At 51.6% G+C, this 27,079-nt stretch overlaps 2 protein-coding genes across 12 annotated transcripts; one reads left to right on the top strand and one right to left on the bottom strand.

The window, feature by feature from the left end:
- Positions 1-1,455: 1,455 nt before the first annotated feature.
- On the bottom strand, positions 1,456-15,741 carry ZNF821 (zinc finger protein 821). 7 transcript variants are annotated; one of them, XM_062586782.1, is made up of 7 exons: positions 15,657-15,741; positions 13,014-13,104; positions 5,237-5,362; positions 4,912-5,054; positions 4,219-4,323; positions 3,135-3,301; positions 1,456-2,388 (listed from the first exon to the last, which is right to left on the bottom strand). In XM_062586782.1, the coding sequence occupies exons 2-7, from the start codon at positions 13,051-13,053 to the stop codon at positions 1,734-1,736; spliced, it is 1,236 nt and encodes a 411-aa protein (XP_062442766.1). In that variant the 5' UTR covers positions 13,054-13,104; positions 15,657-15,741; the 3' UTR covers positions 1,456-1,733. The 7 variants fall into 7 exon arrangements, 4 of the variants coding, with proteins under 4 accessions (XP_062442766.1, XP_062442768.1, XP_062442765.1 ...); XM_062586784.1 differs by lacking the exon at positions 15,657-15,741 and adding an exon at positions 15,329-15,364; XM_062586781.1 differs by lacking the exon at positions 15,657-15,741 and adding an exon at positions 14,312-14,537.
- A 598-nt stretch (positions 15,742-16,339) lies between these two features.
- Positions 16,340-26,911, top strand: IST1 (IST1 factor associated with ESCRT-III). Of its 5 annotated transcripts, none has more exons than XM_062586464.1 (10): positions 16,340-16,405; positions 18,875-18,974; positions 19,651-19,831; positions 20,512-20,599; positions 20,927-21,010; positions 21,393-21,503; positions 21,890-22,096; positions 23,227-23,319; positions 24,524-24,572; positions 25,757-26,911. In XM_062586464.1, the coding sequence occupies exons 2-10, from the start codon at positions 18,887-18,889 to the stop codon at positions 25,948-25,950; spliced, it is 1,095 nt and encodes a 364-aa protein (XP_062442448.1). In that variant the 5' UTR covers positions 16,340-16,405; positions 18,875-18,886; the 3' UTR covers positions 25,951-26,911. The 5 variants fall into 5 exon arrangements, with proteins under 5 accessions (XP_062442448.1, XP_062442449.1, XP_062442450.1 ...); XM_062586465.1 differs by lacking the exon at positions 16,340-16,405 and adding an exon at positions 16,812-16,900; XM_062586466.1 differs by lacking the exon at positions 16,340-16,405 and adding an exon at positions 16,920-16,991 and having other exon boundaries at positions 23,227-23,315.
- Positions 26,912-27,079: the final 168 nt, after the last annotated feature.

The following is a 27,079-nucleotide window of genomic DNA, read 5'->3' as shown; positions in this document are numbered from 1 at the left end:
ACCACCCCCTGCTCAAGCAGGGTCACCTAGAGCATGTTAGACAAAGTTGCAGCAACAAGGACCCCTGTTGCTGAAACCTGGGCTTGAACCAGGGGCCTTTAGATCTTCAGGCTAATGCTCTCCCAGCTGAGCTACTTCAGCTCCTAATTTCTGACTTAATGCAGAGAAACAGTGATCAAAGAGAGAACAGGAGGTTTCAATATATTTAGACCACCATGTAGCTGTACTGCAGACCTTAACTGGAAATGCTATGGAAACAGTACCATTCTTTGTGCTACAATGCACAAGTGTGTAGCACATCAATTTTTTGTGGGCTGCAATCTTGGAAGCACAGAGTTAAAGCATACATTTTAGATGCCTATTCTTAAAGAAGTCAAACAGGGGAGAACACACTACCCTTCTGCCCCCCCACTGCACCCCCTATGAGCCGTTTTGTTGCTTGTGTTTTGCCTTTTTCAATTTGAACCTGCCTAGATTTAACTTTACATAGTTTTATAATGAGCTCTATTAACATCAGGCACCTTGTCATTTAGATACAGGCTATGATCACATTCCCCTTGGCTGCTTCTTGAATAAAGTAAAGTAGGCTTAGATTCCTTACTATCACGCACATTTTTTCCAGGCTCAATTATTGTTCCTATCCATAGCTCCTCACCAGTTCTCTGCATTTGTCTCATTGTTTTTTGCTGCTGAGCACGGAAATGCAAGCAGCTTTCTCTTTCTACCTGTGCTGTTCCATTTACTAAGGTTCCCCACTCTAAGGGCATTGTTCACAGTGACCACTGAAAGTCACTGTTGGTCACAAAGGACTTCAATATGGGAATGAATTCTTTGCACATGCCCTGTGGCTCCAGGTAAGCATCTTTGCATTTGGCTGTATTAAAATGGTTAAAAACAAGCTCAGCTTATTAAGAAATCCATACAGTATGAGAGAACTAAATGTTTACCATTCAATCAACTTTTTCATCTGCAAACTTGAAATACTATTTAAGTGAAAATTAATTTGTGAATAGACCAACAAACTTCTGTTCCCTGTGCATTTACTTCAGGCAGCCTTTCTGTTATTTTTTTCACAGTGTAGCTTAGAACAGGAACTCAATTTCCTCTTAGTTTTCCCATGGATGCTACTGCAAATAAGCACATAACAATAGAGTTAAGAGAGAGGGTGTGCACAGCCATTTCCAGGGAAATTAAGTCCTTCTTTCCTTCCTTTTTATGGACACAAAGAGCAAGAGATTTATTCCTTGCTGGAAGAGTTGTGGACTAGCAAAGTCTTCAGCTCCATAACTCGTGCTGCAGTAAACAAATCCTTTTTCAGTAAGGAAGGCTCTTTTTTTTTTTTTTTTTTTTTTTTTTTTTTTTTTTTGCCTGCAGCAGGACTATAGCAGCCCAACCCCAACTATGGTGTAAAGGTCCAAGCACAGGATGAAGCAAAAGGCAAGGAAAGGGACTAAATAAACATGAAAATTAATTTATTTTCCCTCTATTCACAGGCTGTGGCATGGCCCCCAGAGCAGATTGCATCCACAGAATCTCCTCACACCAGGGCTACTTTGGCAGACATCTCTCAGCTCCATTCTTCTCCCATGTTCAGAAGAAAACCAGAACCATATGTGAGGGAGGCTGGGCCTGGAAGAGTCAGCCAGGATGCCCACAGCAGCCTCCTGAGTAGAGAAGCCTGCTGGTGCCCTAGGACAGGTGCCGCAGGGGTGGCATGGTCCTTGACCTGCAGCTCAATGCAGTCCACTGCTGTTCTGCTCCTCAAAGGCCATTTTGCCCAGCAGCTGGCTCTCCAGCTCAACGTTGCTTACTGGCAACTGGAAAAAGTTCATTTCAGCTGCCAAAGCTGCCATGGCAGAGGGGTCCTGGCCAAACTGTGCCCGGAGCATCATGTCCATTTTCTCCAGGCGCCGCTTAAGCCTCTTGGCCTCACGCTCCCGGATGAGCCGGGCCTGCCGCTTCTCTGGGGTCTCGTTCGCGCGTTTCAGCCGCATGGCCTCCCGGTCCCTCTGCAGCCGTCGTGCCCTCTGTTCATCTGTTTCTTGCATTCGCTGCAGCCGCTTAGCCTCTCGATCCCGCATACGTCTCACTTCCCGTTCCTCAGGTGTCTCGTTGTCCCGCCGGCTTTTCTTGGCTGTGCGCTCCCTCTCCAAACGCTGCAGCCGCACTTCCAGGGGCTCGTTCTGCCGACGAAGCGCCCACTTCCGCACACCAGGTGTCTGCGCCTCCAGCAGCTTACGATAAGCAGCACAGTTGTTGCACACTAGGAGGATGCCCGCAGGATACACAGGGCCATGAAAAGCAATGTCCTTCCCCTCAACGCTGGAGGGTCCCTCGCTCTGTGGTGTGGGTAAGTGTTCTGCACTGAGCAGCTCTGGCAGCTTCTCACTGGAAAGCAGAAAGAGCAGTGAATCAGAGACCTGACACTGACAAAGTGCTCACGCTCTGCCTGAGGGATGCAAAGAACAGTGCCTCTACTGGTGGCCAGGAGAGAGGCCTGTGCTAAACCATTCCTGCCAACAGACATGTCTGCATAGCTAAAACCAAACAGTATTGTATACAGGCATAGGAAAGGGGTTAGTTAGCCCAGAGCAGTTTCTGGGATGGAAGAGAGCAAGTGCAGGAATTTCCCTGCAAGCTGCTCCTCCCTATCATCTCTGGATTTCTCTTTTCAGCCTTGTTCCACTAGTCAGTGGCTAATCTTCCACCAGGCAGGACACAAGCTAGAAACATTTTGGTTCCTGCCTCTTGTCCTGCCCTGGAAATACAGAATCTCCTGAACAGACTAAAACACTGGCCAGAGCTAATCTGCTGGATTGCTGGACAAGGAAAGCAACGGTTGCTCTCCAGCAGCTGGAAACTCCAGTGCTCTTTGCATAGTTCTAGTTCTTCACAGACCTAAGGAGCAGGTAGGAATATTTTAACAGCATGGCTTATGGAGGTCTAGCCTTTAGCAGGTGATTTAATGCTACAGGCAGAAAGGGATTGAGCAACTGTCACTTCCTGAGGGTGTTCACAGCTTTCCAGGCCTTAGCAGGGCCAGGGACATTACCTTTGCCTCACTTAAGGCACTCCACTTTACCAGTCTTTACCATGGGTGCCCGAGCCCACTCACCAGCCAGGGTGACTCTAACCTGTTGAATGTGGTGTGGCTGGTGAAGCGTGCGCCGCACACTGCGCAGTTTGACAGCTGGTCCTCTGAGTGGATCAGGAGATGTCGCCCAAGAGATCCTGGTGAGCTGAGGGCTCTGCCACATACAGGGCACATGTAGCTCTTGGCGCTCACCACAGCTGCAGTGTGCTGCAAAACAACCATTAGGTTGTTAGTGTCAAATTGTCCAGCTCCCTGCCCAGCTTGAGGCACGTTCAACAGACATGGCAAACCACTTAGTTCAATCTCTTGGAATAGGACAACTTAACCACTAAAACTTCTGCCTGAGAGCTCCTTGACCAAGGTCACGATATCTGAGGTGTCATAGATTAACAGCAAGGAGGAAACCTTTCCTACAGCTCCACCCCGAGACCAAGAGAAACAGGGCCAAAACAGTTGAATCAGAAGAACTGGCCGTTGTTTTCAGTAGTGCATCTGAGGAGCTGCTTTTGCTAGACAAAGCATGACTGGACTAACAGGAGGCAGGATGCTGATGAGGAAGTGCTCACTATAATAGCAGCTGAAGATAGTGAGCTGGTGCAGACAAGTGGCCAATTCAGTATTGCTTCATTCCTCCTTTTACAGACTTTGATGTGCTATGAAGAGAGCCTTTAGAACAAAACCTGTGAGATCCCAGCACAGATTTCCTGCAATGCTGGAATCATTTCAGAGGAAGAACAGCTGTTGTCATGTGCAGGAACTGTGATAAAGTGGTAGAATAAAGAACTGAGTGATGAGGAGGGTTCCTTATCTCACTGAATGACGCAAAATTGCTTCTGCTTTTAATCTGAAGGAACTGCCTGTTTCAGCCTGGAAATGCTGGCAGCAACTGCCTTAGGAAGGAGCTGTGTTCCCCAGATTGCCACACAGGTGTCTTGCTGCTTCTTTCCCCAGGACTCTCGCTAGACTGTCTGCTGTAACCAACTACATTCTAGTTAGAAGCTCAGTTCTGTGACAGCAAAGACCAGAACAAAGTCACCCTGTGCCCCTTGCCCAGACTTGTTTCTGGGTTTGGGGCAATTGAGGGGGTTAGGGCCAGAGATACCCAGTGTGGAACCATCTCCTACCTGGTATACATGAGCAATAAGCTGTTCTCTGCTTCCACACTCCAACTGGCAGAGGGGGCATTGTGACAACCCCAGCATGGGATCAGCATGCAAACTCTCAGGCACCTACAGGGAGGGAAAACCATTTTGGTGTAAGACACAGATCCTCACGTAACTGCCCCACCATCCCTCAGCATCTACTCAGCACTGTGCACAGGCCTTCCACAGATCAGATGCTATGCCCAGTCCTGCTGGGACTGGTTTGCTGTTCTGGCTGTAAGCAAGATGGTCCAAAAATTCCTTTATGTAATACCTGAGCAAAACTTCTACAGTTCTCAGGAAAAACAGAGGCATCATGGCCTCCACTTGCATCTAGGTTCTTGCCAGCCCAATAGTTCTGGCAGGTAACACCTGCTCTGTAGTAGGAGAGAAGGGGAAGTCAACCAGAAAAAGGAGCTAGAACTGAAGGAGCTGGGCACACTCTACAGTCATCTTCTCAGCCAGCCAGGAGAATGGCAGTTTGTCCTTGCTATCTCCTGTTCCTGGCAGCCCAGTAGCTCTTCAGACCATTTCCTCCTGCCAGGAGAGGCTCTTTGGAGAAGGTGAGAAGGGGAACAAGAAGATAAGAGATCTTCGTGGGGAGAGGAGGGTGTTTAGACAGTGCCTTTCTCTCTCCCAGGGAGGTGAGAGGGGGCACAGTGCCAGGACACTTGCCCTGTTTTTGCTCATCAGTGGAGTTCCAGCCACAGGTTGTTCTGCATTCTCTAATTCCTTTTTCACTTTCACCACTGAGCTGTCCTCCTCAGACGTATGGGAAGAAACTTCATCCTGTGTGGTTTCCTCATCATCACTGTCACCTGCAACACACATATAGCAATTGCTCTAAGCCTGCTCACGCAAGAGCTGAGGGCTAGCCCAGAGGAGGAGGTGGCTAGGGCAGTCCTCAGAAACCCCCATGAGCTGTGCTGCACCCAGCCCACCCCTTGTCAGCATCCTCCCAGTCCACTGCCTCACCACTGCTACAAGGGGCAGAACTCACTGCTGCTGGAGTCATGGTCTTGCAGCTGATTAATGGCTGGTCTCTGCTCCTCAAGAGCTCCAGGAAAATCGTTTTTCATCATGGCCTGTCGGGCTTGCTCCTCCAGCCCTGCGAAGACTTGCTCCCCTGGCAGCCACAAGGACAAAAAGTCAGACCAGCGCCGTCCCACTGTTTTCACCACTAACGCCTGCCAGAAGCACAACAGGCACGGGGCTGCTCATGGGCACTGTGCAGAACCTCTGAGGCCACCTCTCCCGAAACACGCAGCCATCTCTGTGCTCGCCTCTCCCACCTCTCCTGCACCTGCTGATGTGAGTCAGTCCCCAGTCTCAAACAGTCTTGCTAGCGAAAACGTCTGGCATCGGGCTGCTCACGGCATGCCCTCATAGACCATGACGTTTGCATGCCAGCAGCCCCCAGGTGGAGCCCGGTGGCTCCTGTGCTCCTGGACACACTACCTGCCAGTGGAACTGCAGCACAGGCGTGGGAGAATGCCACGCAGGGGTGATGGCAGTACCCCAAATCAAGCACAGGCTCTTCTAAAACGCTCCTTGCTGCTGCAGGCAGCCAGTGGGTACTGCAGCTGACCACAGTTCTGGTCAGGATGTTCAGAAAGCAATCCAGTCATACCAAGGTCTGGGAAAGCACAGATATGAGTGCTTCTGAGATTCCCAAGCTAGGTGAAACTAATTTTTAAATATAGGCTCTATTTTTCTCTCTGTATTTTCTTGCTGTGTAACTACAGGGGAGACAAAGTCTGCATGCCTGCCTTAATTGTAGTCTTCCATAGCTTTAAAATCACTACAACTTCTAAGCCAAACTGTAAATATTCTATGTTGGTATTTCCTGCATATAATATTTACCATGGTTCCTTGTCATGTAGCTCCACTGAAACATTCTTGATCTTAATGAAATCATCATGCAACATTTGTTTGTGAATTTCTTCTTTAGTTATTAAAACATTCTTCCATAGTCAGCAAGTAATTAACCAGATACAATGCCATCCTACACTATTTCTAATTATTTGAAGAAAGAAAATTAGAGTTTTTTTAATTAGCTTAACAGACTGGACTACAGCCACTGGTCCACACTGGTGGCCCAGCAGCAGCTGGATTGCTGTGAAACAGCACACACAAACCTTGGCCCATCCTGACCAGCGCACAGAGGCTGAGCTTTGCTAGGGCAGTGTCAGGCTGCTGCTGCGCACAACCTGCTTCCTGCTCCCTGCTACCCACTGGGCTCCTTGGCAGAGCAGCAGCCATCCTTTAACATTAGGTTCCCACTCTGCTTTGCACTGTTCACTGGTTTCTTTCCTTCACCCAGTCCCCAGACTAAATGTTTCAACGGGCATGCTTGGAGATGCATAGATATTTGGGACTGCCATTTATTGCTATTATTCTTCAAAATGGATATTTCTCCTTCAAGAGAGACAGACATAAAAGTATTTTTTCTTGGGAGACTTGCACAGAAGTAGTCTCTCCCCACAGGCCTGGCACCTCTCTCCCAGCCCCGAGGACTGCGAACAAGCTGCCCTGCAGGAAGCTGTCTGTGCTCAAGGCTGATGCTCTCCCACTGACATCATGGATAACTGGCTTCACTACCTTGCCTTGCCCTGGCTAACATCAAGCCCAGTGACACCACACGCATTTGAAAGGAAAACTATAAGGGAGTAAACCCAGACAGCTGAGATGCTTTTTGAGGATAGCTTAGAGTCTGCTTTGTTGCAAACAGCAGACAGTGATCACTGACACAACTCAACAGCAAAACAGGAGACATCAAACACACTGGAAGAAGGCAATTATTTGAGCTCAGGAAGAAAACTTATTACAACAATCTCTGCTAAGGAAAACTTTCAGTTCCAAAGAATAACAGTAAAAGCCAACCATTATTTTTCACATTAAAACAAACAAATGACCTTCCTCCAGATGTAGTCATGATTCGCCTCTATCAACAGAGGAGCTGGGAGTATTTGTGACAAAGTGCTATAATTCCCAAAGTTCTAGCTTTTTGATTAAATTTACCATCTAATTTGTAAGTTCTCAGGAGCTACTCAAAGCATAAATATAAAAATATCAAGGAAGATGCCATACATTTTTCACATGTAAAAAGGAAGTCAAAACATAACTTTCAGAACAAAATTGAACCTTCAGTATAGGGTCACAGCTAGCATCAATATAACCAGGGAATTGCAATCCTGGCCCTTTGAGAGGACCAGTTTGGTTACAATAACAGGAACATTCCCCCCTGCAATGGTGTTTCAGCCAGCTTTGCCCCATACTCACACCACCTCTCTGGTGCTTACCTCACAGGTTCTGGCATTGCTTTAAAAAGCAGTAATTTATGCCAGATTTCAAAGACCAGAAGTTTCACGGAGACTGTGGGTGAAGAGGCTGAGTTCCCAGCATCCCCATGGAGGTTTCCAAAAGCATTTGAAGGCCTTCATCATTCTTTCTCAGAAATGCAAGAAAGATTTCTGAAGAGGGGTTGGGAACACAATCCATGTGTGCTGCAGAGCACCCTAAATCTTATCTGCCATAGAAAGTAGCAGGTACCATGGTTATTGCTGTGACAGACGTACCCCAGCCAGAACCCACTGCAAGCCACACTGAATGGTTTTCATAACCACTAGGAGTGCTGCTTTTGTCTGGACCCCAACTTCACACTGGTGGGGACAGAGATACAGGCAACGTATTAACAGCAGAGACCACAGAATTACAGTGCCTCTCTGAGAATCAAGTCTCCACAAACAACCAGGAAAGAGCCCTGAGACAAAATGAGCATTGCAAGTAAGAGAGAAAGTATGCTGAAATGAGGAAACCTGTGATACACAGAACAGATGTAGAACTATGGTGGAAGACATGCTACCTGTGTCAGAGTTGCAAAACAGGACTCCCAAATGCCGCTGCAACTGCTAGTGGAGGCACAGTTTTGTGCTTGTTTTCTTCCCCCTTTCCCCTTCCAGATGGTTTACGTCTCCACTGAGCAGCAGCCTGGAGTGTAATGGCAGGTAGGTTCCTGCTCAGATATAGAAACTGTGCAGACAGTCTGTAGCATAAGGATTTTAAACAGCTGTGATCTTTACCAGAGATGATAGAGGAGGAGATTCTATTCCTACCATTAAAACTAACATTAATCACAAAAACTAACATAGCAATCATATCTGTCAGTTGTCTTTCTGTATAACACACACAAAACCAAGTTAATATTGATTCAGCACAGTGCAAAGAACTATCAGCTTACAAATAAGAAATGCAAACTCTTAACCAAACCTGTGCTGACAGCACTTAACATCTTGTGCATTCTCCACTAGATTGTATCTAAAAGGCATCATGGGATTCGAAAAAGACTTTTTTAAACTCTGTCTTTGCTTATATGGATTTTCCTGTATATTAAACTAATATTGTCTCCCAAAGAATCTAGGGAGGAAAGTTCTGTTCATCTGCTTATGGGCTATGTCATACTTTGACATACATTTAATCCTTTAATGTTTGATGGGTACAGAGATACACCTTTATTGTTTCTGTAAACATATGCTCAGACACAAATACTTACCCCCTTCAGTTACATTTACATTCATTTGGAATGGAATAAGAGAGGAAACAACTTTAAGATCACCACTATTAGTAAGGAACATTATGTTCAATATTGAATTCACAGACTCTTCTCCAGAAGTTTCTTTATTAAATACAAAAAGGGATGCAGGCTGACTGCAACACCAAAACAAGTCACTGTATTTGTTTTACAAACAACTAGAGATGTTAAGATGTTGGACAATGAAAGGTCATACAAATGCCTCTGCTTTGTGTTCCAGTCCTCCTCTCCACAGTCTTGTAAATGAGTGAGATGCCAGGAGAGCAGCTGTGAAAGTAGGGGGCAGCCCTGTGGGACTGTGCAACAGGGGCAGTTATGAGCGCTAGGATCTGGTGGTGTATCAACTTGGCAGCCAGAAATCATTTTTCCTGAGCCCTTCCCTTCTTGAACTGTATGACTGCAGGACAACTCTCAGGTGTTCTGGAAAATAAACAAACAAACAACCCCCACCTCAAAAGCCACAAAACAAAATCAAAAGAAACTCTGCATCATTCCCCTGTCTTTCTTCCTAAATGGAAAGGTCTCTCAAAGATGAGCCACTTTCTCCCCTCCTTGTACATCAGTTTAAAGTCCCTGTTCATGTTGGTCTTCTCTGTGTTCCTTTCCTGGACCTGAAATCTGCAAGTCTTTCCACCACTGTGGATCTAGTCCACCTGCCCCATCGCTATTCTGGGATGTCCACACTGCTGTAGTGGTTACTGAAATGAAAAACAACAATTGAAAGAGTTAATAACCACAGCGCACAGAACACGTGAAGAACAAAGGATTTTGATGTAAATAACAATTTCTGCTTAGTTTTGAATGATGTGTGCTACTTCTTGCAAGGTAGTAAGGAGCTTCTTCTCAAGCTGGGGATATGAAAGACAGCAGAATTCAAGGAACGCCAAAGAGCACAGAGTATGTATATATCAGAGGGAGAGGGAAGGAAATGTAGGATTGATTGGATACTGGGACATGATAAATAGCGAGGAAGTGGCAATTAATTTGATTAAAAAAGCCTGTCTTCAAGAGTTTTGAAGTAAGCATCACTTGCAAAGGGTACAAGCCACAGAAAGAAGAGCAGCTCATGGGACAGCAGAGAGAGAAGCGGACCCCCCCCCCCCCCCGCAAACCTGCAGCAGAATTTTTGGCAAGCACAAGAACAGTGGACTCACTCACAACCGATGGAGTGATAATGCAACAACGGATAGGCTTGAATGCAAGATCAGATGATTTGCTCAGAGAGATTTTATACATTAGAGACTGGGAGAAAATAAAGACCAAATTGAACTAATGAAGGTATCTCCTATGAACAAGAGAACTGCATTGTATTTTCCAATTCGATACGGAATGGGTCATGCAATAAGTATATTCCAGTATTACTGTTTTATTTGTTATCACTTCTTTGGGTGAAAGTGTTTTTCATGCACCATGTGGAAAAGCAAAATGTAATTATTAAGAGCCAGTTATGTGCTGCAGCCCTGCCAAAGGGGAAACAACTACAGTCAGAAGGGTAGAAGCCCTGGCCATTGAGCAAACTGAGACTTTTGCAATAACAGTAACTTGTGTGGCTGTTTCTGTATAATTAAATTTCCTCTCACTTCACCTTCCATTTCAAACTATTTGACTTGTAACCATACAACTTCCCAGTCAGTCGTTCTGCATGCCAAAGTGCTTCTGTGCTAACTGGGGACAGCAAACCATGTTGTTGCAAGAGCAAATTGAAATGAGGGGCATGTCAAGCCTGGAAAATAACAAGAGGTGGCACTGAGCAAGGCAAGGAGAGCTCTGCAGCTGTTGCCCACCTGAGTGAATCTGAGAAGGAAGATAACGTGGAGCAGTCAAGCAAAGAAGTAGGCACAATCCTCCCATGAATTTGTCCAAACAGTCATTCACAGCAATATTTATGCAATTCTGAAAAGCAGTTCCTCAGCCCCAAAGCCTGCCAAATCAGACCCCAGCTGCAGACAACTGCATAAAAACCTGCGTACCTGCTGGCCATTTTAATTTTCTCCTCCCAAACCATTTCAGTCTCTTTGAAGAAGTCTCAGTAACATTCCTGCTACCTCTCAGCCTGACTCCTCATTCTGTTGGCTCACTCAGTTCTTGGAGCAGATGCTCTCTCCGAATATCCTCATTCACCAGAGCATCACATGGCATTTCTGGGCCCTCCAGATACACAGCAGGCTAGGTAGACAGAGAAGTCCCAATGATTTGCTGGTGTTCATCAAAAGACAGACAAGTTTTCCATCGGGAAGTGGAGACATCGTCATTGTCACTTGCCTTGTATCTTTCAGTCCCTTTATCTTCTTGTGGTTCTTCTTGCTGCTCCTGGTGACTCCTATCAAATAGTTGCTCTGAGAGCTAATGTATGGCATGTAAAGGAGGTGAAATGGTCCCAGACTGCCTCTCTCTAAGGCATATCAGATACCATACCTCAACTTCATGCCTGCTGGTAGCATGTTTGTCAGACATGCTCCTGAGACCAAAACTGGTGATGCAATCATTTCTGTTGCAGATATTAAAGGTAACATTCACTGTGAAAACAGTGCACAACTGAACTCCATAGTATGCACATTTCTGTACGTAACAGTACTGGCTTCTGAGGAACATACCCCTAATGCTGTGGAGTGCAGAACAGCAAACAGAGAGCCCATCTGACCAGCACGGAAAATCTACCTGCACCATTACAGCTGTTGTACCCCTTGGTCTCCATACATCCAGACTCTACACCAGGGGAGAATGCGCAAGTGTGTGCTGTATGCAAGTCTAATCTAAACAGCAGCAAGTAGTATCTGTGCACTCTTGGAAGCAAGTATGTGGATACAAGATGTGTGTCTGGTATGGTAGGAGAAAACACAGGACGTATCAAGTTTCTCCGATGACAATAATTCCAAAGTCATCAATGTACTAGCTGGCAAATCAAAGCTACACTGCACCTAGTGTTGAACCCGGCACAGACAAGCAGGAATTGGAGAACATGAGTCACAGTGCAGCTCCTGAAAGTCAGCCCTCAACACTCTTACACCAGCCACCAAGGAAAGCTTTGTCAGCCCTCCCATGCATAGCTCCAGCAGCCTAGTGGGCTGTCAAATCCCAGACAGGTAATTCTCCCCAGTACAGAATCCTGACAGAAGTAATTTTCCATATTACGCTTGCTGACTGTGCAGAGAACAGCATGCATAGATTTCTGTTGCCATATCCATACATACAAACAGCACAGAAGAAACACAGAGACATGCAAGGCAGCAGCATCAACAAAGTGAGGCACTGTTAGGGCTGCAGCACTCAGTTCCCAGTCCCATACTTGCAGCTGCTATGACACTCTAGCAATACCTACGCTCACTCATCTAATCAGCCTTGCTTTCACATTTCCCCTTGAGTCCAGACATGCCTCCAGCCACAAGGCTGGATTTATGCAAGACCATATCTCCAGTCCCCTCTCCTGGTTTTCCTCTGCCACAGCCAGTCAAACAAAAGCTGTAGATGTGCAGTTTCCACTCTGCATCCACATGTCTGTCTTCCAGCTCCACTAACATCTCACTGTAGCCTGCCCACAGAAAGTGCTGATGAACAGCATCTCCAGCTGTTCCACTACAGGACAAATGCCAGGGTCTTGACAATGCTGGAAAAACAGAGAACTGTTCTCTCAGCTGAGATCAAGAATGATCTAATAGCATTTATCTGCCCACTAACTGACTTAGCTACTGCCAATTCCCTACAAGGAAAGGGCAAACAGTTCTGTGTACGTTATCTGGTAGGAAATTGAGATACAGTTAGCTTAAGTGATGTGTCCAAGGACAACCAGTTGAGTCTGTGGTTGGGCAAAGATGAGGACCCAGGATATCCTGGCTTCCAGCCACACACTCTGACCACCTCACCCAAAACTTCCTCTGCTACGCAAAGTCACATTTCCTTGTATGCTAGCCTGCACTCACGACAGTATGAAAGGAAAGCCCAGCTGCAGTTCCTGCACGTACACACCTGCCCTTACAGCGTCAGCTGTCTGCGCGAGCTTACCCAGCCTGCCACGCCAGGCTCAGCCGGCTCCCTCGCTCCGCAGAGCGCAGGGACTCTTCTTGCAGTCCACCACGAAAAAGGGGAGCAACTGTTCCCCCGCGAGCGGCAGCCTCTTGCGGCTGCCCTGCGCGCTCCAGAGCTGTCAGCCAGGGCAGGGATCCCACCGGCTGCACAGCGCAATACTCACAGTGAACTTTGTTGGGAGTGGTCTGTTTCCGACGGGACATGTTTCCCTGGCCCGGAGCACAGCGTGTTCCCTCCAGCAGCAGAGGGCTCGCCTGAAGGGGGAGAGAGGAGAAGGGCCAGTCACAGGCGCCACGGCACCGGGGCCCTGGGCCGAGCACAGGCGCCTCCCGGGCTGCTCTCCCGTCGGCCTCGCGCAGCTGTGCCAGGGCCGGCGCGAGGAGCGCCCGCCCGCCCGGCCGCACCAGGGCCGGCGTGAGGAGCGCCCGCCCGCCCGGCCGCGCCAGGGCCCGGCGTGAGGAGCGTCCGCCCGCCCGGCCGCGCCAGGGCCCGGCGCGAGGAGCGCCCGCCCGCCCGGCCGCGCCAGGGCCCGGCGCGAGGAGCGCCCGCCCGCCCGGCCGCGCCAGGGCCGGCGCGAGGAGCGCCCGCCCGCCCGGCCGCGCCAGGGCCCGGCGCGAGGAGCGTCCGCCCGCCCGGCCGCGCCAGGGCCCGGCGCGAGGAGCGCCCGCCCGCCCGGCCGCGCCAGGGCCGGCGCGAGGAGCGTCCGCCCGCCCGGCCGCGCCAGGGCCCGGCGCGAGGAGCGCCCGCCCGCCCGGCCGCGCCAGGGCCCGGCGCGAGGAGCGCCCGCCCGCCCGGCCGCGCCAGGGCCCGGCGCGAGGAGCGTCCGCCCGCCCGGCCGCGCCAGGGCCCGGCGCGAGGAGCGTCCGCCCGCCCGGCCGCGCCAGGGCCCGGCGCGAGGAGCGTCCGCCCGCCCGGCCGCGCCAGGGCCCGGCGCGAGGAGCGTCCGCCCGCCCGGCCGCGCCAGGGCCCGGCGCGAGGAGCGTCCGCCCGCCCGGCCGCGCCAGGGCCCGGCGCGAGGAGTGCCCGCCCGCCCGGCCGCGCCAGGGCCCGGCGCGAGGAGCGTCCGCCCGCCTGGCCGCGCCAGGGCCCGGCGCGAGGAGCGCCCGCCCGCCCGGCCGCACCAGGGCCCGGCGCGAGGAGCGTCCAGAGAGGCTGCATGTGGCCGCGCCACCCACTGAAGCGGCCTCAGATGGGTCTGTGGTGGAGGAAGTTGAGCCACCCGCTTCCCATGGCTGAGCCGTTTACCCCTGCACACCCCCAGTGCTGCACGGCACTGGCCCCGCGGGAGCCGCCCCCTGAGGCAGGGGCAGGCTGGTGGCCATGCCACACACCGGCCAGCCGCAGGCACCAGGGCCAGCGCCAAGGGAGCTGACAGCTGGCCTCATGGTGGGCTATAGCCCCGGGGAGCCAGCCCCACGGTGGGCCACAACCCTGGAAGACCAGCCCCACAGCAGGCCGTACCTCAGGGGCCGGCCCCACCATGGCCCTCAGCACCAGGGTCTGGCCCCATGGCGGGCAGAGGGGGCCTGCAGACAGACGTGCTGACGGGAGCGGTGCAGCCGCGCTGTCCTCCAGGGGCCTGGTCCCTCTGCAGGCAGGGCCTGGGTCAGACGTGAAGACGCTCGGCCCCATCCCTCACCAGGAAGGCTTGCCAACCCCTCACAGGGCCAGGACAGACACGAGGACACACCAACCCCTTCACACCGTGCGGGGGAACACAGGTGCCATCCCTCACACTGAGGGGCAGGGAGCGATCCCAACCGTCCCCTCAGACAGAGGGACGAAAGCAGGCCTGAACCCCCGATCTCCTCCCAGACAGACAGGGATCCGGACAGCACCATGGACACATGGACGTGGGGATCCAGCCACAAATACGTATATGGAGATCCAGCCTGCAGCCCTGGACACACAGACATGAGGATCCATCCTGGTCACACAGACACTGGGATCCAGCCTGCAGCCCCAGACACACGGATGCTGGGATCCAAGCTGCAACCCTGGACACACGGACACAGGCATCCAGCCAGGAACACACGGACACCAGGATCTGGCCCACAGCCCTGAACGCACAGATGCCAGGATCCAGCCCGCAGCCCTGGACACACGGATGCAGGGATCCAGCCTGAACACATGGACACACGGACATGGGAATCCAGTCCACTGCCCCAGACACACGGACGCCAGGATCCTGCCAGGACACACAGACACACGGATATGGGGATCCATCCTGGACACACGGACGTGGGGATCCAGCCCGGACACAGGGATCCAGCCAGGACACACAGACACATGGACGTGGGGGTCCATCCCGGACACACTGATGCGGGGATCCAGTCAGGACGGACGGACTGACGGACACGGGGATCCAGCCCGCAGCGCGGACAGGACCAAGCGCCGCAGCGCGGCAGACAGACAGACAGACAGGCGGAGAGGGAGGCCCCGCGGGTCGCGCAGGGCTCACGCCGCCGCCCGCCTTACCCGCTCGGGCCGCGCGCCGGGGGCCGCGGACAGACAAAGGGCCGCGGACAGACAGACGGGGAAGATGGCGGCGCCGCCAGAGCGCGCGGCGCGGGCACGGCACGGCACGGCACGGCGCGGGCAAGGCGCGGCTCTGGCCCTGGCGTCCCCAAGAAGCCCCGCGCCGCGCCGCGCCGGGCTCGGCCCGGCGCGGCCCCCGCCCGCTGCCCCATCCCGCCGCTGCCGCTGCCGCGGGAGCCGCGGCGGAGGGCGACCCGCTGCACAGCGCCCCCGCTGCGGCCCGGACGCCGCGCCCGGAGCCCCGTATCCCCCGGCCCCGGGCACTGACCGGCTGGCGGCACCCCGCGGGGGTGGTGCGCTGCTCCGGAACGCCGCCACCGGCGCGGCCCGGCGCGGCCCCGGCCCGGCTCCGCCCCGCCGGCCCGGCTCCGCCCCGCCGGCCCCGCCCCGCCCCGCCGGCCCGGCTCCGCCCCGCCGGCCCGGCTCCGCCCCGCCGGCCCGGCTCCGCCCCGCCGGCCCGGCTCCGCCCCGCCGGCCCCGCCCCGCCCCGCCGGCCCGGCTCCGCCCCGCCGGCCCGGCCCCGCCCCGCCGGCCCGGCCCCGCCCCGCCCCGCCGGCCCGGCCCCGCCCCGCCGGCCCGGCCCCGCCCCGCCGGCCCGGCTCCGCCCCGCCGGCCCGGCCCCGCCCCGCCCCGCCGGCCCGGCCCCGCCCCGCCGGCCCGGCCCCGCCCCGCCGGCCCGGCTCCGCCCCGCGCGCGCCCCGGCCCCGCCCCACCAGCGCACGGCTCCGCCCCGCCCCGCCCGTTATCCCGCCCGCCGCCTCGCCCAGCTCCGCCCACCGCCCAGCTCCACCCCCCTCGCCCGCGGCCCATTTCCGCCCCGCGCCCCGCCCCCGCGGTCCCGCCCCGCCCCTATCCCTGCCCTCGAAGCCCCGCCCCCCGCGGCCCCGCCCCCCGCGGCCTCGCCCCGCCCCATCACCGCCCCCGCCCTCCTGGCCCCGCCCGCCGCCCGCTGCCGGCTCCTGCCCGCCTCCGCGCCCCGCCGCTGTCGGAGCTCGCCAGCGTCCCTTCACCCGCAAGGTGATCCTAATAACGACTAATCACGATCTTAATATTAATCCCGATTTTAATATTGATTAAGAGCCCGACCACCTGTCTAGGAAAACATGCCTCGCCAAAACAGCCCCCCGCCAGGGCCCTAGGGCTGCCGCGGAGCGGCCGGTGGTCTCGGGCCGTGCCGTGCCGTGCCGTGGCTCCTGGCAGAGCCGGCACGGCCCGACGCGGCGGCGGGGCGGGCAGCCGGCAGCGGGCAGGCCCCCGGCGGAACTCTGTGTGCCCGGAACCTGGGCGGCGGGCGGCGAGCGCCGGGGGCCGGCACGGCGAGGGGCAGTGCGTCGTTCTGCGCGTGGGTCCCTCCGCCCGATAAAGTAGTCCCTGGGCGCAGCGGTCTCGCCTGGGTGGCCGCCGCGGCTCCCCGCCTGGAGCTCAGCCGCGCCGGTGCGGCAAGCGCGCCGCGCCGTCGTTCCTCCGGGCCTGCCGCTCCACCTCGGCCGGGTGGCGGGCACGGAGGCAGGGGTGGGCAGTGCCGGCGTCGCGGATCCCTGCGCGGGGAGGCGGCTGCGGGCCGCCATTTTGGGTAGCGGGAGGCTGCGCGTCCGGACGGGCGGTGAGCGGCGCGGCCGAGCCGGCAGCGGCGGCGCGGGTGGCGGCGGCGGGGCGATGCGTTGTCCCGCTGGCCAGGCGGCGGCGGGGCCTGGCCGCGCAGGCCTGCACTGTGGGGCGAGCCGTCGGCGCGGCCCGGCTGCGGCGGTGGGGGAGAAGCCGCCCGCGCTCGTAGCAGGCTGGTTGCCTCGCGAGTGAGGGTTGATCTCCGCTTGGGCAGCGGCAGGGGGGGCACGGGGAGGCTGCGTCGGCCCTGTTGCAGCGGTGTGGGAGAGCAGCTTTGGCCGAGAGCTGCATGGGCGGCAGGGACGGGGAAACAGGGCTGTTCAGAAGACAGCAAGATGTTCGTGAAAAAATAGCTGGTGAATGGCTCTGTCTTGAAGAAATCTATCGAAGCAGGTAGCTGTTAGAGCAGTTTTTTGGTAGATCTTTGTTTTTAAAGAGAGGTTACAGCTCTTGTGCTGAGGCCATTTTTTCCAACAGTATAAAGTTACTTTTAACGTTGTGGGAATACATTTCCATTCGCGGAACGATAACAGTTAATTAACTTTGTATGGCATCAGACAAACTTATGTTATGCACACATATTTCTGTAGCAACTTTTTTTGATTGTTACTGGTTCTGTGCATCTTTGAAATGTTAAATTGCATTGATGTGTGAATAGATCAGCTAAATAGACTGATTGTGCCCCAGATCGTAACAAATCATGTTTAAGCCACATATTATTTACAAAATACTATAATTATGCAAAATTCTGGTCTAATATCTCTTCCATGCAAGTCAAGGCCTTTCCATATGATAGCCCTTAAGGAAGGCTGTCACAAAGGTCAGCAAACTCCTGTGTCAGTTTGATGCCTTAATGAAGAGTCTTCTTAGTTAGTTTTCTGTAGGATTAGGGAGTTGTACTGGCTCATGGGAGCCTGGACAAGTGCCAGAGCAAGTGCACTGTAAGCAGCAGGAGCATGGGGAATATGAACTGGGAACTTCCTGCTGCTGACAGGGAGTGTTAGCTTGGGTTACAGCCTTAGTTTTACAGTCTTCGCATTAATGATATGGCTGTTTTGGAGCTTGTGCATTATTAGTATAGAGGATATTGTTTTACTTGCAGTTCACTTGTGTGTTCTTTCTCTTTTTTAAGTTGAAATAGTAGAGAGGATTTGACTGATAGTTTTAGGCACCAGTTTATTTCCTTGCTTTGAAAGACGAGGGAGGTAAGAACATGTCTTCTAACAACAACATTGTTCCTTATTGTAGAATATTTCATACTGCTACTGGCTGTTTGTGAAATCTTAGTTTTTTTCCACTTGGATTTCATAGAAATCAAGGGCTAAGTATAACCTCAGGATACCATCTAGCTCAGCTTCTTGGGCTGAGGCACAACCATGTTTTTCTAGACTACTCTTGATAGATGTTTTGTCTCATGTTCTTAAAACCTTGTGTCTTCTTGTATTCAAATCAGTGGCTAATATTACTTGTCTGAATTAAATAGACCCAGATCTTTAAGGTATTGTTTTAGGGTATGTTTTCTAACCATGCTCCTATTTATGGAATAGGCCCAGATTTTGATTGTCTTGTATCTTTTTTTTTCTGGAGTGACTGAAGGCGTTCTCCCACTTTGGTAGAAAATACTGCTGTTTCTGTGGTTGAGATGCAGTCTGTCAGAATAGAAATACCCAGGAAGTATGTATTCCATATTGGAGAGCTGTAAGGAGGGAAAAGGAATGATGGGTTCTGTGAGTTCAGTTGCTTGTACATAAGCAGATTCAGGAATAACAGACCTGTGGCTGTATATTTGAAGAATTAGTTGTTGAGCAGAACAGTGACTGCTGTCCTTTTGGTACCATTAGCAGCTCCTGGTGCTGATGACCCTCTGCTCTTCTCTCGCAGAAAGTATTGATCATGTTGGGGTCTGGGTTCAAGGCTGAGCGCTTGCGAGTCAACCTGCGCCTTGTTATCAATCGACTCAAGCTGCTGGAGAAAAAGAAGAGTGAGTATTTCTGGGGGTAGGTGTGAGTCAGGCCAGTTTTGGGGCTCAAGAGGCTGTAGAGGAAACTTTTCTGGAGTTGAAGTTTCATGAAACAAATGTGGAGCAGCCTTTTGCTCTTCCTTTCCCATCCCTGGACCCAGACCTTGGAGTCTTCCCTGGTGTGTGGTACCTAGGGGAGCAGGCTGGCTGTGAGGGGCCTCCCTCCATCCTCCCAAAAGCTGTTAGAGTGCAGCTGACAAGGTATGTGGGGTGGCAGACTCTATATGGAGGAAATGTCTGACTTTGCCAACAGGGTTTTTCCCTGGCCCTTCCATACTGCGGCATAGAGAGGAGCTTGCTGTGTGCAGAGGAAGGCTCTCCCTGCCTGTGCTGTCCTGCCCTGATCAGACACAGATAAGAGGGTCACCCATGGTTCTGCTTGACTCTGCAATAGAGCTGAAGGTGCAGGAGCATTTATGACAGTTACAAGTCCACTTTCCTTTCTCTTGTGAGTTAGTGTGCTAGGAACAAGACGCAAGGGCTTCAGAAAGCCATGGCCATGTGTCTTGCACCGCAGAGTCTCAGTGAAGGAGAGAGAGAAGCTGGCAATCAATTTATGTGTCCAGGGACTGTGGGCAGGGATGGAGGCAGCAGCCCCTGCCAGCACAGTGACCAGCCTTGGGGATATGTGCTGTAGCTGAGTTGGCCCAGAAGGCGAGGAAGGAGATTGCAGATTATCTGGCAGCCGGGAAAGATGAGCGTGCCAGGATTCGTGTGGAGCACATCATCCGAGAAGATTACCTTGTGGAGGCCATGGAGATTCTGGAGCTGTACTGCGATCTGCTGCTAGCCCGCTTTGGCTTGATTCAGTCCATGAAGTAAGCTCTGGCCTAGAGGGTATGCTGTGGTAGAGGGGCCAGGCCCTCTGGGCCCAGGGAGGGGCAGTGCTGGGGGCAGGCCTGGGATACAAAAGGGCACCTGTGTTTGTCTCGGTGTCCCAAGGTCTTGGGAGACCATTTTTTCCTCAGGCGAGGAAGACTGAAACCCAACCTGGAGGATGGGGACTTCCAGGCTGAGTAGCTTGAGGGCTGCGAAGACTAAGTACTTGGTATACTTGCTGTGGAGTACTTAGTTCCTCATAAGAGAGGAAAGGCTACAAGACCTAGGCCTGTTTAGCCTGGAGAAGAGAGGACTGAGAGGGATTTTATCAATATCTAAGGGAGAGTGTCAAGAGGATGGGGCTGGACTCTTTCTAGTGGTGCCCAGCAACAGGACTAGAGGCAGCAGGCACAAACTGAAACACAGGAAGTTCTATCTGAATATAAGGAAGAACTTCTTTACTGTGAGAGTGACAGAGCACTGGAACAGGTTGCCCAGGGAGATTGTGGAGTCTCTTTCTCTGGAGATAATCAAAGCCCACCTGGATGCCATCCTGTCTAATGTGCTCTAGGTGACCGTGCTTGAACAAGGAGGTTGGACTAGATGATCTCCAGAGGTCCCTTCCAACCTCAACCATTCTGTGATTCTGTGAGATGGGATTGTCTTATTTTACTCCTAGGGAGCTGGACTCTGGCTTGGCAGAAGCAGTGTCTACGCTGATCTGGGCTGCACCACGACTCCAGTCAGAAGTGGCTGAGCTGAAGATTGTGAGTTGGGCAGTTTGAGGGACGTTATATATGCAGGGTGGGTTGGAGATGGCACTGACAGAAGGTGGTGAAAGCTGTTGTCCAAGACTCTGCTGAGGCAAAGGGTATATTTTCCTGGGCTCTGTAGACTGAGACCCCAGCATGGGTGCCACTTCTGTGAGGAGCCCTGGAGCCTCAGAGGTGGCTATGGCTGCTCAGCTGGAGCACTCTATTGCAGAAACAAGGGGGAACTGTTAGGGGAAGGCTGCAAGCCTTGCAGCAGATGTGGGGAGTGTGGCAGAGGAAAACAAGGCTGTGCAGTTTCCCACAGTTTCTCTTCTGCTGCAGGTTGCTGACCAGCTGTGTGCTAAGTACAGCAAGGAATATGGGAAGCTGTGCCGGACAAACCAGATTGGGACAGTCAATGACAGGGTAACAAACTGGTGGAGCAGTCACAGCCAGCTGGAGTTGGCAGTCCAGGCTTGCCTGCTGTGGCTGCCTTACCGTTGTCCCATGGCCAGTGGTTATGCCTGCAGATTGGGGTGGGCTAGCTGCCCTTCTGAGGGCCTGCATGCTCTAGAGCACAGGAGGGCGGTGCGAGTGGGCCCCTGCTGTCCTGCCTGTGGGCGGAGAAGAGCAAAGTGTGTGGAGCCCTGTTGTCTGGGTGCCAGCAGCCTCCTCTGTGGCAGCACTGGCCTCCCTGAGGCTGTGCTGTGCTCTCTGCAGCAGCTGTACCTGGCTGGGGTGTACCTGTGGAGCAGCTGTGCTGCACTACTCTGGGCTTGCTGAGTGTCCCTGCACCTTTTGTTTCCAGCTGATGCACAAGCTGAGTGTGGAGGCACCACCGAAGATCCTGGTGGAGAGATACCTCATTGAGATTGCCAAGAACTACAATGTACCCTATGAGCCTGATTCAGTGGTGATGGTGAGTGAGGCATGTGCGAGTTGAACTCCCTTCTATGTTCCAACAACTGGAATGTCTCATTAGTACTGTGTAGGCTTTTAGAGTAGAGGGCTGTGGCATTGCAACAGACTCTGGTAATTGTGCTTTGGTATCTTCTAGACTGCCCTAATGTAGCAGGGTCCCTGCTCCTGCCCTCAGGCCTAAGGTGTATTACTGTAATGAATCTTGCTGTAATCTGGCCCCCTTTTTCTGATTCCTAGGAGCATCACTCTGTAGTTGCTGTCTATTTTGCCACTGTTGCTTTCTCCTTTCTTTTCTAGTGGTAAATTCTGCATCTGATGCTGTTCAATGGGTTGTGATCAGAATAGTGATATGTTGGTGAGCAGAATTCTTCCCCTTCTCTCCAGGCTGAAGCCCCTGCAGGTGGAGAGGCAGATCTAATCGATGTGGGATTCACAGATGACGTGAAGAAAGGTGGCCATGGAGGGGGAGGAGGTGGTGGATTTACAGCCCCCCTGGTTGGTCCTGATGGAATAATGCCCATGCCAGTGCCAATGCCTATGCCCATGCCATCACCGAATCCGCCATTCTCTTATCCGCCTCCAAAGGGACCGGTAAATGCCTGTGGTTTGAGCGTGTTTTTTTTTTTTTTTTTTTTTTTTTTTTTTTTTTTTGGGGGGGGGGAACCCTGCTTGTAATGCTTAGTCCTGTGCTTACTTTTTGGGAAATGTCTGTACTGATAATTTGCTGTGTCAGAAGGCCATCTTGTTGCTATGAGACTGCATGGGATGGAAGTTGTTGGCAGTGTGGCTGAAGCTTCTTGTTGCTTCCAGACTGTGGAAGTTCCTACTGCTGTTCTCTAGCCAGCCCTCTTTTCCCTCAGGAAACAGAAAATCAAGACTTAACTCCTGAGGCAGTCTTCTGCTGACTGTCAGGCTTTTGGCCAGGGGTTGGAGCAGCACTTTGAAATTCGTAGGCTGGTAGTGTGCCAAAATTCAGTTAAGAAAATTGGGTGAATTTTGCGGAGCGAGAAAAGCAAGGGAAAAATGCAAGAATACATCTTCAGACCTGTGAGGAGGGGACCTGGCCATTGGAGATGATTTCTTGCAACAGTGGAAGGTGGGAGCTGGGAAGAGCACATTGTCACAGGCCTTTGGCTGAATTCTGCCCTTTACAGTTGGCTGTGTGGACTGGAGACAGTGCGCTTGGTATCTTAATATGGTCCTTGCAATGCTGCAGTGTTTTTCACAGAAAATTTGGGACAAGTATCATCAGCTGGCTGAAGGCTCAGGCATAAATATTCTGAAGACTCTCTCCAAGTCTAGGTCTTTGAGGCCCCCTTCTCTTACAGATAAGGACAAGAGAAAGCTTTGAGTGATCCAGAGAGATCTTCTTCCTGTTTTGTGATGGTTGCTCAGGAATTGTTAAAGCAGGGTATTTTCATTTTGGCCTGGTGCTTCTAATGTTTTAACAGATGAACTATTCAGTCATGCTGACTCCTTAGAATAACTTGCAGTCCTCTTAGCTGGATCTGGTTGTTCCAGGTGACTACATCAGGCTAATATTTGGGATTTTTTTTCATAGTGACTATAAACAATATCACATTGGGTACTTATCTACATGTGTCTTAAACTACTTTCTCTGACTCCCATAGCAGCTGCAGGAGTATTGTGTCCTGTGGTGGCTCTCCCAGGTGAGTTGCCTGGTAAGCACAGTGTGTAGGACTGTTTGTCTTTCTTTACAGGAGAACTTCAATGGCTTACCAGTGGGTACCTACCAGCCTTTTGCTAATATTCATCCACCACCAATTCCGGCAACCCCACCAACATATGAGTCTGTAAGTGCCTGAGGTGAATCATCCTTGTAGGAAATGGAGGGAACCTCAAAAAGAGGGCATTGATAGCCACAAGCAAATGTTCATTAAGCACATTGCTCTCAACCTTTCTCTTTGAAGCTTTTGGGGTGGTAGTTGGCATTGCTTTTGGGTGTCGTGAGTTGCTGAGTGTGTGTGATGAGTGTGGCTTGTGAGGGGGAAGTTCCTCGTTCAGCTACATGCTTCGGCTACAGAGCCAAAGCTTGTTCTACTGCATTGTTAAAATGGTGATAAACAGATAACAAATAGAGTCCACAAATTCTGCTTTTTGCAGTGTAAAGCTTATAACTTTTGGTCTGTTTCATCATGGCTTTTGAACTAATTCAGTAGTTAGCCTGGATGAAAACTTCAGCAGACCCAGCTGTTTTAAACACACTCTTCTTTTCCCAACCTGTTCTTGGCTGTTTGGGGACAAAGAAAGGAAGTGCTGGACCTTTCTCTTTCCGTACTTACCTGTCTTTGCTGCAGTTCACGATCATGCTTGTCATTTTGCTTTCAGTGACAAGCTTCTTGTCTTTGCAGTGTCTTGAATAGGGATGAGTGTAGCCTAGCACCTGCGTGTGCTGACATTGCCTACTAGCGGCACAGCAGCCTTTTGGTCAAGGAGGTGCAGGCATAGATGCAAGAGTTGTTAGCTGGGTAGAGATAGATGGTACTGACTGCAACCCACAGGAGAAGCATACCTGACCATGCTGTGAGCACTTGTCCCAGCTGGATCAAGACCTGAGGTGGGGTCCTTTCGTCACTTGCTTTCTTAGTCACAAGAGCTTATCTATGGCTTATAAAAGGAAGTAAGCAGTCTCTGCACTGGTGTGTAAATAACAATCTTCTTTCACTTCTTGATAAAAATTTTTGCCCTGCTAGTGGATGTGCATCTGTGTTTTGTGTGGATTTTCTGTTTTTAAATCCAGTTCCAGAATGTGGCCAACAAAGCTGCTTGGATTGACAAGGAGGGAGAGCAGAATGGAGGCACTGCCTTCTTTTCTTAGGAAGAAAGAGATTTTTGAGTGTGCTGGGAGCTAGGGTTGTCTTTTATCCTTCGAGAGGTAGAGTATTTCTGTTGCTCTGCGTGAGTGTGGCTGCTGTTGTCCGTGAGCAGCATCTACAGGCCTGTGTGATTATGTGCCTGTTCAGAGAGAGATCGGTGGTAACTGAGTGTCTCTTTCAGATTGATGAGCCTGACACTGACAAGGATGTTTCTTCTGCACAGGTTTCTGGTAAGTATGTCAAGAAGTATGAGAAATATAGGGTGGTTTATGGCTGTGGCTAAGTTGGGGTCATAGCATCCTTGAGAGAAAGTTTTCAATACAGGGAACAATGTATTGAACATGACACATGGTGAAAGCAGGATCTGTCTGAGTCTGGAGAGGACTGTGTCAGAAATGGAGAGTATCCTCCCAAATGGGGAGGATCTGGACTTCTACTGGGAAACGAGAACCAGAGCTTGACTCTGGAGTTAGTACTGTGTCTCCAGCTTAAGCTGACTCATAAGACCTAATGTAGGGAGTTGCAAGGTAAGATGAGAGTGCAACAGATTTAAGTGATTGAGATATATATGTATATTATATACAGGATAAATAATCTTATTCTGCAACTACAGAAAGAAAGAAGTAAGCACTAGCATAGACAAGTCTATCCTAATTCTAGTGTGGAGACTGCATACAGCAGGGCTAGTAGAGAGCTATTATCCCTGGATCTAACTGCCTGAAAGATTGAGGTGCTTAATGCATCATAATTGGATCAAATAAAATTCTCCAGCCTTGTGCAGTGTGATTCTACACTGTAAGCTTCAGAAACACTTGTTATCTCTAGCCCTTGATAAGGGCAGAAACAGTTTTAGAGTAAATAGACCTTTTCCAGCTCCAGCAAGGATTTCTAGCAGTTTAACGGCGTCCTCTGGAATGGTGGTGGTGTTGATGAATGCTGAAGGAGGCAGACCTATGGGTACACTGGATGCTTCAGTCTGACAGCTGGGTGATAGGGGCATGCAATACCTGCATCTCTCTTCAGAGGTTTTGGATTAAAAAAAATGGGGACTTTGAATCCCCATGATGCAGTCCAGCCCTTTTGTGTGTGTGTGGGGGGGTGCTTCAGCCCACCTGCAGCTGGCTAGCAGCAGGAGATGGACCACATCCATGTGGTACAGCCACAGGATAGGGTGACCAGCCGAGACCTGCCATGACTGCAGCTCTATGCAGCAATATAAACCTGACGCTTTGTAGTTTTTTTTTTTTCCTCTCATTGAGTAAGTGCAGTTGGAAGTGTGATTATTGGCCCTGTCTAGAAAAATACAATGGTACTGCTTTTTTGATAGTATGACTTTTTTTTTTCTTTTTAAATGTGGCTCTTGGTGTGGGGAGAGTGTGATGGTGAAGTGAAATATTTTCCTTATTCTCAATAGGGCCTGTGCCCAAGCCAGAACCTTCTCCAAAACCAAGAGCTTCTGATACCTATGATAACTTTGTGTTACCTGAATTACCATCAGTGCCAGATACTCTTCCAACAGCATCCGCTGGCGCCAATTCTTCTGCCTCTGAAGACATTGACTTTGATGATCTTTCTCGGAGATTTGAGGAGCTGAAGAAGAAAACATAAGACTGATGGGACTGTAACTCCAGTGTGAGAGGCAGCAGCTGTGACAGCTTCTTCTCTCTGAAACACTCTCCTAGAAATTGGTTTCCTGCATTAACTTAAAATGAATGCACTCTTCTTTTTGAGCCCTCTTCCTGCTGTACTTATACCAAATGCTGCCGCTTTCCCAGTCTTTGTTGCTCCAGGAGGTGAACTGTTGTGGGATCTTGTGAGACTGGAGCAGGAAACAGCTCCTATCAGTCTAGGTAGTTATACTATACAGGAAAGCCAATCCTGGTTGCCTCCATGGTGGCTTTTATTTTTCCTTCCATGGAGAAGGAAGATGAAGGTTGAAAGGTGACCAGGCTTGCTCCTCATGTATGTTATCTCAAGGGGAGCACCATGCACGTGCTGCCCAGCTCTGCTTTATGGCACAGATGACGAGGGCACTGCCCTCACGGTTTTGCAGTACCCTCCCTTGGCTACAGCTGGATGCAGTTGCAGAGCTTGCCCGGGAAGCTGAAGTCCTCTCTTAGTTTTGCTGGATTCTCAGGGAGCCCTCTGTCGCTTTTGCTGCATTACCTGCAGGGAGGGTTTGTTCCCCTTTTGCAGGGCGGGGCTGTACTGTTTCCTGTTCCAGCAGTGCATTCAGCCTGAACCTGAGGGGAGTGTGTGCTGGCAAGGTAGGGGCAGCTACCAGAGCCATATGGTGTGTTCTAACTCTGCCTTAGACAACTGGCTGCTAAAAAGCCTATGGAGAGCTGAAAGATGACCAGAGTCTGACTTAATACTTGGCAGTAACTTTACTTACCTACAGAGCAAGGTAACTGGGAATCTCCAGCCTGACTGCTGGCAGAGCTGTTCGTGCAGCTGGGGCACTTCTTCCTGTGAGCCAGGGCTGTGCTTGTTCGGGGGAGGGACTGTTGAACATGACTTGCTCTCTTCTGTGTAATGTATCTGTATATAACATTTTCACACAACTTTTCTTTGGAGTTTTTGATTGGTTTGTATCTTACAGACTATTTCCTAATAAAGTTCAGGAGTGTGAGCAGCTGTGTCTGAGTGAGTCATGGGGCTGTGCACAGCAAGAGGACAGTATTTGCCACTGGTGGTCTATCCTGCTTTGCTGATGGAGAAGGAGATGCCTGTAGAG

This window comes from Rhea pennata, chromosome 13 (genome assembly GCF_028389875.1).
Source record: "Rhea pennata isolate bPtePen1 chromosome 13, bPtePen1.pri, whole genome shotgun sequence".
Classification (NCBI taxonomy): domain Eukaryota; kingdom Metazoa; phylum Chordata; class Aves; order Rheiformes; family Rheidae; genus Rhea; species Rhea pennata.
Note: the sequence above shows the minus strand (reverse complement) of the source record. Positions and strands in the feature narration are given on the sequence as shown.

Bases quoted from the DNA above. Each gene is read 5' to 3' on its own strand.
- ZNF821 (XM_062586781.1), bottom strand. From the start codon at position 14,482: ATGGGGCCGAGCGTCTTCACGTCTGACCCAGGCCCTGCCTGCAGAGGG. The intron at 13,105-14,311 runs GTACGGCCTGCT...CTCCCCCTTCAG, and splicing joins TGGTGGGGCCGGCCCCTGAG to GCGAGCCCTCTGCTGCTGGA. The intron at 3,302-4,218 runs GTAGGAGATGGT...GTTGTTTTGCAG, and splicing joins TTATTGCTCATGTATACCAG to CACACTGCAGCTGTGGTGAG.
- IST1 (XM_062586464.1), top strand. From the start codon at position 18,887: ATGTTGGGGTCTGGGTTCAAGGCTGAGCGCTTGCGAGTCAACCTGCGC. The intron at 18,975-19,650 runs GTGAGTATTTCT...TATGTGCTGTAG, and splicing joins GCTGCTGGAGAAAAAGAAGA to CTGAGTTGGCCCAGAAGGCG. The intron at 21,011-21,392 runs GTAACAAACTGG...TTTTGTTTCCAG, and splicing joins TTGGGACAGTCAATGACAGG to CTGATGCACAAGCTGAGTGT.